Raw genomic sequence first — 11,860 nt, forward strand, 5'->3', positions numbered from 1 at the left:
GACATTATTCACCATTCAGTTTTTATTGGGAAAAACATCATCCAAAACACAACCAAAACAAACTGCAAATGCATTCAACAAGTTTGTAGAATCACAAGCTTGATGTAATCACTGTGGGTAAGGAATATGGGACCAAATACTAAACTTATGACTACTTTAATACAATATAAGTGAATATGTCCAAATTATTACGACTTCTTCAAATGGGAGAACTAGATACATAAAGTGATTTCATTTCTAAACAGTAAAACAGATATGTATGAAAAACCTCAAATAAAAGGTGACATTCTGTACTATCACCTCATATGAAACATTATATCTCAAATCCAAAATGCTGGAGTATAGCACCAAATGTAAAACTGTAAGCTTCACTGTCCAATCACATATGGTGTGGACTATGTGTGCCTGGTAAACACATGTGGATCTGGTGAACAGTTATCACTTGTTGACCAACTACAGGAATACTGACCTCAGAGTCTCCAGTTTACAGTGGGGATTCCCCAGTCCAGCAGAGAGCAGCTTCACTCCTGAATCCTTCAGGTCATTTTTACTCAGATCCAGCTCTCTCAGGTGTGAGGGGTTTGACCACAGAGCTGAGACCAGAGCAGCACAGCTTTCCTCTGTGACTAGACAGCGTGACAGCCTGCAAAGAGTCAAATCATATTAAAACCACACTGCTATTCTTTGGTGGTGAAAATAGTGGCAGTATATTTTTTCAACATTTTCAGATACATCAGAGTCCTGAAATCTGCCATATCTATTCATAAATTAATGCATCATTATTAGAAACGTCAAATTATCATAATAATGCTTGTAGAGAGAAACATGTATAGTACAAATATTTGAGTAGACTGACCAGAGCAGTTTAAAAAGCATTATCAGTCAAAAGACAGACAGTGAGGTATCAGATTTAGATTGTATTGAGTATACAGTCCACACCATCTCTAGTTTGACAGTGAAGCTAACATTTTAAATGTGGCTCTATACTCCAGCATTTTGGATTTGAGATCAAATGTTTCATATGAGGTGACAGTATATAATGTCACCTTTTATTTGAGGATATTTTAATACATATCTGTTTCACCGTTTAGAAATGAAAGCACTTTATGTATCTAGTCCCCCCATTTGAAGAAGTCATAAGTATTCTGACCAATTCACTTATAGTGTATTAAAGTAGTCAAAAGTTTAGTATTTGGTCTCAAACTCGTTGGATGCATTTGCAGTTTGTTTTGGTTGTGTTTTGGGTTATGTTTTGCCCGATAGTAACTGAATGGTGGATGATGACTGGAGTAATCTTCTGTCTAAGTGAGTAGATAACATGTTTCTAAACACTACTAAATTAATCCTGATGATGCCATGATTAAGAATAATCATGAATGAATCATGAATATTAATGAGTGAGAAAGTTACAGAGGCTACAACAAAACATGCTAACCTCTCACCATTACCAATAACAGAGGGGGTATGATCCTTGTTCCTCTGTAACTTTCTCATTCATCATCATTCACGATTCATTCATTATTTATTCATAATCATGGTAGCATCCACATGAATGTAGAAGTGTTCAGAAACATCTTCTATTCTTACTGACAATACAAATGAAGTGACTCCAAAATGACAGGACATTATTCACCATTCAGTTTCTATTGGGAAAAACATCATCCAAAACACAACCAAAACAAACAGCGAATGCATTCAACACGTTTGTAGAATAACAAGCTTGATGTAATCACTGCAGGTAAGGAATATTGGACCAAACACTAAACTTTGGACTAAATTAATTTGTCCAAATAATAATATACTTTTTCAAATGGGAGAACTAGATACATTAAGTGCTTTCATTTCTAAACTGTAAAATATATATAAATACCTTTAAATAAAAGGTGATATTATGTACTGTTGCCTGACATGAAACATTTTATCTCAAATCCAAAATGCTGGAGCATAGCACCAAATGTAAAACTGTAAGCTTCACTGTCCAAACACATATGGTGTGGACTATGTGTGCCTGGTAAACACATGTGGATCTGGTGAACAGTTATCACTTGTTGACCAACTACAGGAATACTGACCTCAGAGTCTCCAGTTTACAGTGGGGATTCCCCAGTCCAGCAGAGAGCAGCTTCACTCCTGAATCCTTCAGGTCATTGTTACTCTGATCCAGCTCTCTCAGGTGTGAGGGGTTTGACTTCAGAGCTGAGACCAGAGAAGCACAGCCTTCCTCTGTGACTAGACAGCGTGACAGCCTGCAAAGAGTCAAATCATATTAAAACCACACTGCTATTCTTTGGTGGTGAAAATAGTGGCAGTATATTTTTTCAACATATTCAGATATATCAGTGTCCTGAAACCTGCCATATCTATTAATAAATGAATGAATGTTTTATTATTAGAAATGATCATATATTGATTGTAGAGAGAAACATGTATAGTACAAATATTTGAGTAGACTGACCAGACCAGTTTAAAAAGCACTATCAGTCAAAAGACAGACAGTGAGGTATCAGATTTAGATTGTATTGAGTATACAGTCCACACCATATCTATTTTGACAAAGATAACATTTTAAATGTGGCTCTATACTCCAGCATTTTGGATTTGAGATCAAATGTTTAATATGAGGTGACAGTATATAATGTCACCTTTTATTTGAGGGTATTTTAATACATATCTGTTTCACCGTTTAGAAATGAAGCACTTTATATATCTAGTCCCCCCATTTGAAGAAGTCATAAGTATTCCAACAAATGTACTTATAATTTGTAAAAGTAGTCAAAAGTTTAGTATTTGGTCCCAAACTCGTTGGTTGCATTTGCAGTTTGTTTTGGTTGTGTTTTGGGTTATGTTTTGCCCAATAGTAACTGAATGGTGGATGATGACTGGAGTAATCGTCTGTCTAAGTGAGTAGATAACATGTTTCTAAACACTACTAAATTAATCCTGATGATCCCATGATTAAGAAAAATCATGAATGAATCATGAATAATAATGAGTGAGAAAGTTACAGAGGTTACAACAAAACATGCTAACCTCTCACCATTACCAATAACAGAGGGGGTATGATCCTTGTTACTCTGTAACTTTCTCATTCATCATCATTCATGATTCTTTCATGATTATTCATAATCAAGGTAGCGTCCACATGAATGTAGAAGTGTTCAGAAACATCTTCTATTCTTACTGACAATACAATTGAAGTGACTCCAAAATGACAGGACATTATTCACCATTCAGTTTCTATTGGGAAAAACATAATCCAAAACACAACCAAGACAAACTGCAAATGCATTCAACTAGTTTGTAGAATCACAAGCTTGATGTAATCACTGCAGGCAAAGAATATTGGACAAAATACTAAACTTTAGACTAAATTAATTAGTCCAAATAATTACGACTTTTTCAAATGAGAGAACTACATACATTAAGTCCTTTCGTATCTAATTAGTAAAACAGATATGTATGAAGACCCTCAAATAAAAGGTGACATTCTGTACTGTCACCTAATATGAAACATTCTACCTCAAATCCAAAATGATGGAGCATAGCACCAAATTTAAAACTGTAAGCTTCACTGTCCAAACACATATGGTGTGGACTATGTGTGCCTGGTAAACACATGTGGATCTGGTGAACAGTTATCACTTGTTGACCAACTACAGGAATACTGACCTCAGAGTCTCCAGTTTACAGTGGGGATTCCCCAGTCCAGCAGAGAGATGCTTCACTCCTGAATCCTTCAGGTCATTGTTACTCAGATCCAGCTCTCTCAGGTGTGAGGGGTTTGACTTCAGAGCTGAGGCCAGAGAAGCACAGCTTTTCTCTGTGACTCCACAGCCTGACAGCCTGACAGAGAGATCATCATGATTTCACAAACACACTGTTAATTTAACCATTAGTGTAGAAGGACAATGGCAGATGCATTTGGTTTATTCCCTCAAACAACATATAGATTCATCTTCCGTCTCCTACAATTGTATGGTCATATTCTTATACTAATGTGAACACCAATGCACTGATAATGTTATACTAATGTGAAAATCAATTCAGTTATTCAATATGTTTTTCAATAGAATATTATATACATATAATAATACATATTTTACTCTAAACTTAATATTTCTTCCTGTTGATTAGTTCTTAAATGTCATTTTATGTACTCACAGAGCAGCTCTGGAGGCTTTGACCACTGGCAGCAGCCTCAGAAGACCTTCCTCTGATCTGGAGTATTTTTTCAGGTCAAACACATCCAGCTCCTTTTCTGAAGTCAGCAACACAAAGACCAGAGCTGACCACTGTGCAGGTGACAGTTCTTCTTCGGAGAGACTTCCTGATCTCAGGTAGCTTTGGATTTCTTCCACTAGAGAATGGTCCTTCAGTTCATTCAGACAGTGGAACAGATTGATGCACCTCTCTGGAGAGGGATTCTCCCTGATCTTCTTCTTGATGTACTTGACTGTTTCTTCATGGCTCTGTGAGCTGCTTCTTGTCTTTGTCAGTAGACCACATAAGTGCTTCTGATTGGACTCCAGTGAGAGGCCCAGAAGGAAGCGGAGGAACAGGTCCAGGTTTCCTGTCTCACTTTGTAAGGCTTTATCCACAGCACTCTTGTAGACAGTAACTTCAGTAACTTGAGGTTCGGCCATTAGATTCTCATTGTTGTTGATGAATGAGAGGAACACAAATACAGCAGCCAGAAACTCCTGAATGCTCAGATGCACGAAGCAGTACACCTTGTCCTGGTACAGCACACAGTCCTCTTTAAAGATCTGTGTGCACAATCCTGAGTACACAGAGGCTTCATTGACATCAATGCCAGCCTCTTTCAGGTCTTCTTCATAGAAAATCAGATTGCCCTTCATAAGCTGTTGAAAAGCCAGTTTTCCCAGTGACATAATGCTCTCTTTATTCCAGTGTGGACCTGTCTCTTCTTTCCCAAGATACTTTTCATTCTTCTGTTTGGTATGAAACTCCACAAGGTGTGAGTACATCTCAGTCAGAGTCTTGGGCATCTCTTCTGTCTTATGTTTCAACATGTGCTCAAGGACTATTGCCCAACAGAAGACTGGAATGTGGCACATGATGTGGAGGCTCCTTGATGTCTTTATGTGTGAGATGATTCTGCTGGCCAGGTCCTCATCACTGAATCTCTTCCTGAAGTACTTCTCCTTCTGTGGGTCATTGAACCCTCGTACCTCTGTCACCTGGTCAACACACCCTGAAGGGATCTTATTGGCTGCTGCAGGTCGGGTAGTTATCCAGAGGAGAGCAGAGGGAAGCAGATTTCCCTTGATGAGATTTGTCAGCAGAACATCCACTGATGTTGACCTTGTGACATCACAACAGATCTTGTTCTTCTGGAAGTCTAGGGGCAGTCGGCACTCATCCAGACCATCAAAGATGAACAGAACTTTGAACTTGTCGTAGTTGGAGATTCTTGATTCTTTGGTTTCCATTGAGAAGTGATTGAGAAGTTCAATGAAAGTGTGTTTTTCCCCGTTCAACAAATTCAGCTCCCGAAAAGGGAATGAAAATACAAATTGGACATCCTGATTTGCTTTTCCTTCAGCCCAGTCCAGAATGAACTTCTGCACGGAGACTGTTTTTCCAATGCCAGCGACTCCCTTTGTCAGCACAGTTCTGATAAGTTTGTCTTGTCCAGTTAAGGGTTTGAAGATGTCGTTACATTTGATTGCAGTCTCTGGTCTTGATTGTTTCCTGGTTGTTGTCTCAATCTGTCTCAGCTCATGTTCATTATTGACCTCTCCTGTTCCACCCTCTGTGATGTAGAGCTCTGTGTAGATCTTATTGAGAAGTGTTGGGTTTCCTTGTTTAGCGATCCCCTCAAATACACATTGAAACTTCTTCTTTAGATTAGATTTGAGTTCACGTTGAAGAATCACAGCACGCTCATCTGAATCTAGAAATAACACAGAGGATATTAATATTACATCTGTTTTAATGCCTACAGTATTGTAAGACTGTCTTATAAAGTTTAAATTATAGTCATTGATTTCTTAACTGTCTGTATAAATCTGTAAATGTTTTCATAAAGCATTACAAACTGGTGTTACTGATTTATATCATTATTGGTATTATTGATGGCATTAATAATGTTGTCTCTCTCTCTCTCTCTCTCTCTCTCTCTCTCTCTCTCTCTCTCTCTCTCTCTCTCTCTCTCTCCTCTGTCTCTCCTCTTCTCTCTCTCTAATTTAATCAACACAACACATCCCTGCTGCTACTTGATGAGGTCACTAGGCGTTTGAGTTAAGGCTGGTACAATATAATTTAGTTACACAGCTACTTTAGCTGTACTTTAGCTACAGCTTTTAAATGTTCTAAAACAGCATTCAACATGAGGCAGACAGCTCTTACTTTTCTCCAGTGTGTCAGCAAGCTCCTTCTGGTTCATTTTCCTCAGGACGTGCAGTGTGATCTTCAGAGCCCCCTCTCTGGCACTGCTCTCCTGCTTCTCATCTTCAGCATCCACCACTTCCTTATCCTGCTTCTGACTCTCAAAGCATTCTGGGAGTTCTGAACTAAGAATCGTCTTGAATATCTTCAGCTCGTTCTTCACAAATGTCATAATATTCTCTTCAAGCAACTGAAATAAATCAAGTAAATAAATTAAGCAAGAGAAGTAATGCTTTCTCATTAACACATTAATGAATGATTGACAGATCAACTTTACTTGAGGTAAACAAAAACAAATGTACATAACAGGACCACATACACTGAATATGGAGGCCAGGTCTGTTTGATGACTCTGGGAAGACTGACCACTGAGAATCTCTGACTCTGATCTCTCCTGTTGGTTTCTTTGGACAAAACATGAGATTACATCTCCTCATCCAGGGAGTGCACACACACAGACACACACACACACACACACACACACACACACACACACACACACACACACACACACACACACACACACACACACACACACACACACACACACACACACACACACACACAGGGAGGGATTTTTCATTATTTCTCTCATTTCTCTCATTGTTTAAAATCGCTTGATGGTTTATTTCAGAGAGACAAATAATGTAGTTTTCTTTGCCAAATGCTATATATCTGCCTCGCTCTCAGAGAAATAAGTAGTACTGCTAGGTTTTACACAGTCAAATATAACAAATAACTACATTTTTAATAAACATCTGTACAACTGTATAAAATTCAATACAGTAATATGAGATCTGTAAAACATTTACATTTTCGTCATTTAGCAGATGTTTTTTATCCAGGGTCTGGTTTTCCAAAAGCATCTTAAGGCTAAGTTCATCATTAGAACCTTCGTAGGAGGTCTCTGAGCTGTTTCCCAAAACCATCGTTATTAACGTTGCACTTGAAAACGCTCATATTCTAACACCTGCCTCAGACCACTTGTAGAACAGCCAAGTGCGTCGTTAGATGCTTTTTTGCCACTTTATACACAGAAGATCTCCGCTAAACATAGAATCACATGGTTTATCCGTCTCTTTGTGACCGCCGATAAATTCAGAACAAAGTTGACTACAAATACAAAGTTGCCAATGTTTTTGCAATTGATTCAAACAAGGGAAGTACACAAATTTGGTTCAAATGAAAACCGAGATGACTGCATTAAAATATAAACAGTAGGCTATAGGCCTATTTCAATCATATTGAAATATATTCCATGTTCAATATATTTAGTTTTATTTTGCTACTTGTAGGATACTGTCTGTAAATTGTCTCAATATATTTCATGATGTGTAGCCTAACATGTGCCCAATGATGTGCCAAATCTGTGATTTAGTGCTTTTTTATTGTGTAAGCATTAGAATAAACTACCTCAATATTTGCAGCCGTAGGTAGTAATATCTTTCTAGAAGCTGATCCATGGTCAGTATTGTGAAATAATTATAATGTTAAGGAATGATTTTAATGGAGAAAGCTGATCCGAGAGCAGCGCTCCCCTTCTTTCGATCCTATCAGTATTGATACATGCTCCACCGGACGTGATATCTTGTCGTGCTGCTGATCCAGTTTCTGCTGGTCTGCCTGCGGATATGGAACTCTGACCTGTTCACAGGACGTGCGACCTTGTCCCGAACCTGCTGTTTCGACCCTCTCTCTCTCTCTCTCTCTCTCTCTCTCTCTCTCTCTCCCTCTCCTTCTCTCTCCCTACCACACCTGCTGTCTCGACCTCTGAATGCTCGGGTATGAAAAGCCAAATGACATTTACTCCTGAGGTGCTGACGTGTTGCACCCTCTATAACCACAGTGATTATTATTTGACCCTGTTGGTCATCTATGAACATTTGAACATCTTGAAGAATGATCTGGCCTTAATGGCCATGTACTCTTATAATCTCCCCCGGCACAGCCAGAAGAGGACTGGCCACCCCTCAGAGCCTGGTTCCTCTCTAGGTTTCTTCCTAGGTTCCTGCCTTTCTAGGGAGTTTTTCCTAGCCACCGGGCTTCTGCATCTGCATTGCTTGCTCTTTGTGGTTTTAGACTGGGTTTCTATATAAGCACTTTGTGACAACTGCTGATGTAAAAAATGTCTTCTGGGAACGCATATGAAGCAGACCAGGCCAGGGTTTGGGGTTTGAGAAGTCAATGAGAGGTAAAAATGACTTCCTTAGTTGTTAATTTAAGTAGTTTAACAAACTGACACATTTTCATCATCATGTTGGTCAAAAACAACTTTATATCGAAGGAGTGACTTTGATTTGACGGCCTGCACATGAGGCTATACTAGTAGTACCAGTACTGAGTCAATGTGCAGGGTACCAGGTAGTTGAGGTAATAACTAGACTATATACAAGGAGTACCAGTACTGAGTCAATGTGCAGGGGTACCAGGTAGTTGAGGTAATAACTAGACTATATACAAGGAGTACCAGTACTGAGTCAATGTGCAGGGGTACCAGGTAGTTGAAGTAATAACTAGACTATATACAAGGAGTACCAGTACTGAGTCAATGTGCAGGGGTACCAGGTAGTTGAGGTAATAACTAGACTATATACAAGGAGTAGCAGTACTGAGTCAATGTGCAGGGTACCAGGTAGTTGAGGTAATAACTAGACTATATACAAGGAGTACCAGTACTGAGTCAATGTCCAGGGGTACCAGGAAGTTGAGGTAATATGTACATGTAGGTAGGGGTGAAAGTGACTAGGCAATCAGGATAGAGATATCATCTCCTCATCCAGGGAGTGCACACACACTCACTGACACACACACACACACACACACACACACACACACACACACACACACACACACACACACACACACACACACACACATACACACACACACACAGGGAGGGAATGCTGTGTTTGTTTAATATTGTTTCAGGACTATGAAAATGAAAAAAAGGATTGGCCTATGGATTATGAAAACAACAAACAGAAATGGGAAAATGGGAGAGGAGAAATGACTAGAGACAGTGTTGTTTAACTCACTGACCATGACCCATGAGTTCTTCTTACCTTTGTTCAGTAGAAAAGTCTCCATCTCTGAAGAATATAGGTAGACCCATAGACCTGTCACTCTTCATGGACACACAGCTGGGTACAGGGGAGGCTGGTCTCTCCTGCTTGATTGGGCTTCAACACAACAGAGACAAACATTACGTCTCTCATCTACTCTGAGCTCAGATGGGGTTTCAGATGGAGTTTCATTCCAAAACGCTATATATCCATTTTCAGAAATGTTCGTCAATTAGCTTCTATTGTTTAAATAAATTATGAAACAGATTGGTGTTTTTTTACTAGCTAATCATGGCATGGGGTTGATAAATGACAGACATGTATTTGTTTAAAATCTATCATTCAATCTATTCATTGTGGTCCTCTGTAGCTCAATTGGTAGAGCATGGCGCTTGTAACGCCAGGGTAGTGGGTTCGATCCCCGGGACCACCCATGTGTAAAAATGTATGCACACATGACTGTAAGTCGCTTTGGATAAAAGCGTCTGCTAAATGGCTTATTATTATTATATATTATATCACTTGATGGTTTCATTTCAGAGAGACAAATAATCATGTTTTTTTGCAAAATGCTACATATCTGCCTCACTCGCAGAGAAATAAGTAGTACTGCTAGGTTTTACACAGTAATAATTTATATCTACCTCACTCTCAGAGAAATAAGTAGTAATGCTAGATTTTACACAGTAATAATATATCTGCCTCACTCTCAGAGAAATAAGTAGTACTGCTAGGTTTTACACAGTAATAATATAACTGCCTCACTCTCAGCGAAATAAGTAGTACTGCTAGGTTTTACACAGTCAAATGTAGCAAAATTTGAAAATGTGTTTTTTACATTGGATAAAAGTAGAGACTCAGCGAGAAAAAGGTATATCATACACTACAGTTGAGGAACAATGGGAAAGTAATTCTGCTTTGAAAGATGATAATCTTGTAACCTCAATTTTGAGAAAATGGCCTTTGAAAGTTTTGGTACACCTACTGGAGAGCTCTTCTTTATCTACAGTGGTATTACTTTGGCAGATAATGTCACCCATCTAAATAAATAGTTAATATATATATATATATATATATATATATATATATATATATATATATATATATATAGTTAACTAAATGTATGGTGTTTTTGGTTTATGTCAGTTTCATTGTTTGTTATGCTATAAATTGTTATGTTATGGTTGTAAGTGGTAAAATGAACTAGAAAATGTCATATTTTGAAATTCTGAGTAATTACTACTTTAGTAAGGATATACTTTATTCAGTACTACTGCAGTTACTAAATAATTCCAATAGATGGCAGCATAAGACCACAAATGACATTTCAGAAGATCCGTTTAGTTTTCTCCCTGGAAACACCACCAATCCCCCTCACAGGAAAACTCCTGCACACGCTTTTTACTGTCCCTTTCCACACTGCTAACGCAAGAGGAACGACTGAAAAAGCATTTAACAGATTACTGTGAAATAATATAATGATGATTCATGTTTATTATTAGCTGTTTTTATGCTCATGTTTTGAAATTATATTTCATTACTATAACAATTGTCAATAAGCCTGAAAATAAATGTAGTCACCTCTGGTCGAGAAAAACACATTTTCCTAGTACATTCATTGTCAGATTCATCAACCAGCAGCGAGCACTCTGCCTTCTAGGACAAGCGAGGGGCATGTTGAGGTACATTTGCTAACCGCGAGGGTGGCATGATGTAATTTATTGGCCGGCTGGAAGACGCACTCTTGTCTTTTTTATTTCGAGGTTGTTTACTCCCAATATCAGATATTTAAAAAAATATATATCATGCATGTATACTAGGGTTGAGGTTAGCGCATCTGACTAGTGATTATTTACCCGGGGTTCAACACCTGCTATAGTCACTATTTAATTGCTCTTCCAAAAGCAACACAGGTCTAATACGAGATATATAGCTAACTAAAGTAATGAGTGACCATTTTAGATAATCATGGGACATATGGTCTTTGGTTGCATCCTATTTTATGTCAATCAATATCGTTGCTTGTAGCCTATAACTGATGCTTCGTGGTCTTATGCTGCCATCTATTGGAAATATTTAGCAATTCAAAGTAATTAATTCATGTACAGACATTGGTGAGGCAGCTGAAAATTAAGTGTATTTTTCTTGTTAATTCCTTAGATCAGTCTCAAACCTGCCCCACCTATCCCACGCCAATTGCTGGACTTTCACATAGAGGTTACTAGGTCAGCCAGTTCAAACCACATTTGAAAAATAAAACAAATGTGTATTATTTATCAAGCGTTCTGCCTTGCAATAATAAATATCATAAAATAACTAATAACAACGAAAAAACAGCAAAACGCTTGACAGGTGTTGATTAACAAAATAATCAAAATGTTATTTAG

At 38.2% G+C, this 11,860-nt stretch overlaps 1 protein-coding gene across 1 annotated transcript in view; it reads right to left on the reverse strand.

Moving 5' to 3' along the window:
- Positions 1 to 603: 603 nt before the first annotated feature.
- The window catches only part of LOC311125132 (NLR family CARD domain-containing protein 3-like), a gene marked incomplete at its 3' end in the record, with an annotated part of 273,187 nt that continues 261,930 nt past the window's right edge, over positions 604 to 11,860 (reverse strand). Inside the window, exons 3-9 of the mRNA XM_084199195.1 lie at positions 6,731 to 6,815; positions 6,373 to 6,601; positions 6,240 to 6,270; positions 4,162 to 5,982; positions 3,670 to 3,843; positions 2,073 to 2,246; positions 604 to 643 (exon numbers count right to left, since the gene is read on the reverse strand). Coding sequence (XP_084055321.1) covers positions 604 to 643; positions 2,073 to 2,246; positions 3,670 to 3,843; positions 4,162 to 5,982; positions 6,240 to 6,270; positions 6,373 to 6,601; positions 6,731 to 6,815 — 2,554 coding nt within the window. The remainder of the gene's footprint in view (positions 644 to 2,072; positions 2,247 to 3,669; positions 3,844 to 4,161; positions 5,983 to 6,239; positions 6,271 to 6,372; positions 6,602 to 6,730; positions 6,816 to 11,860) is intronic.

The sequence above is a fragment of the Coregonus lavaretus genome (assembly GCF_964263955.1).
Source record: "Coregonus lavaretus genome assembly, contig: HAP1_SCAFFOLD_254, whole genome shotgun sequence".
NCBI lineage: Eukaryota > Metazoa > Chordata > Actinopteri > Salmoniformes > Salmonidae > Coregonus > Coregonus lavaretus.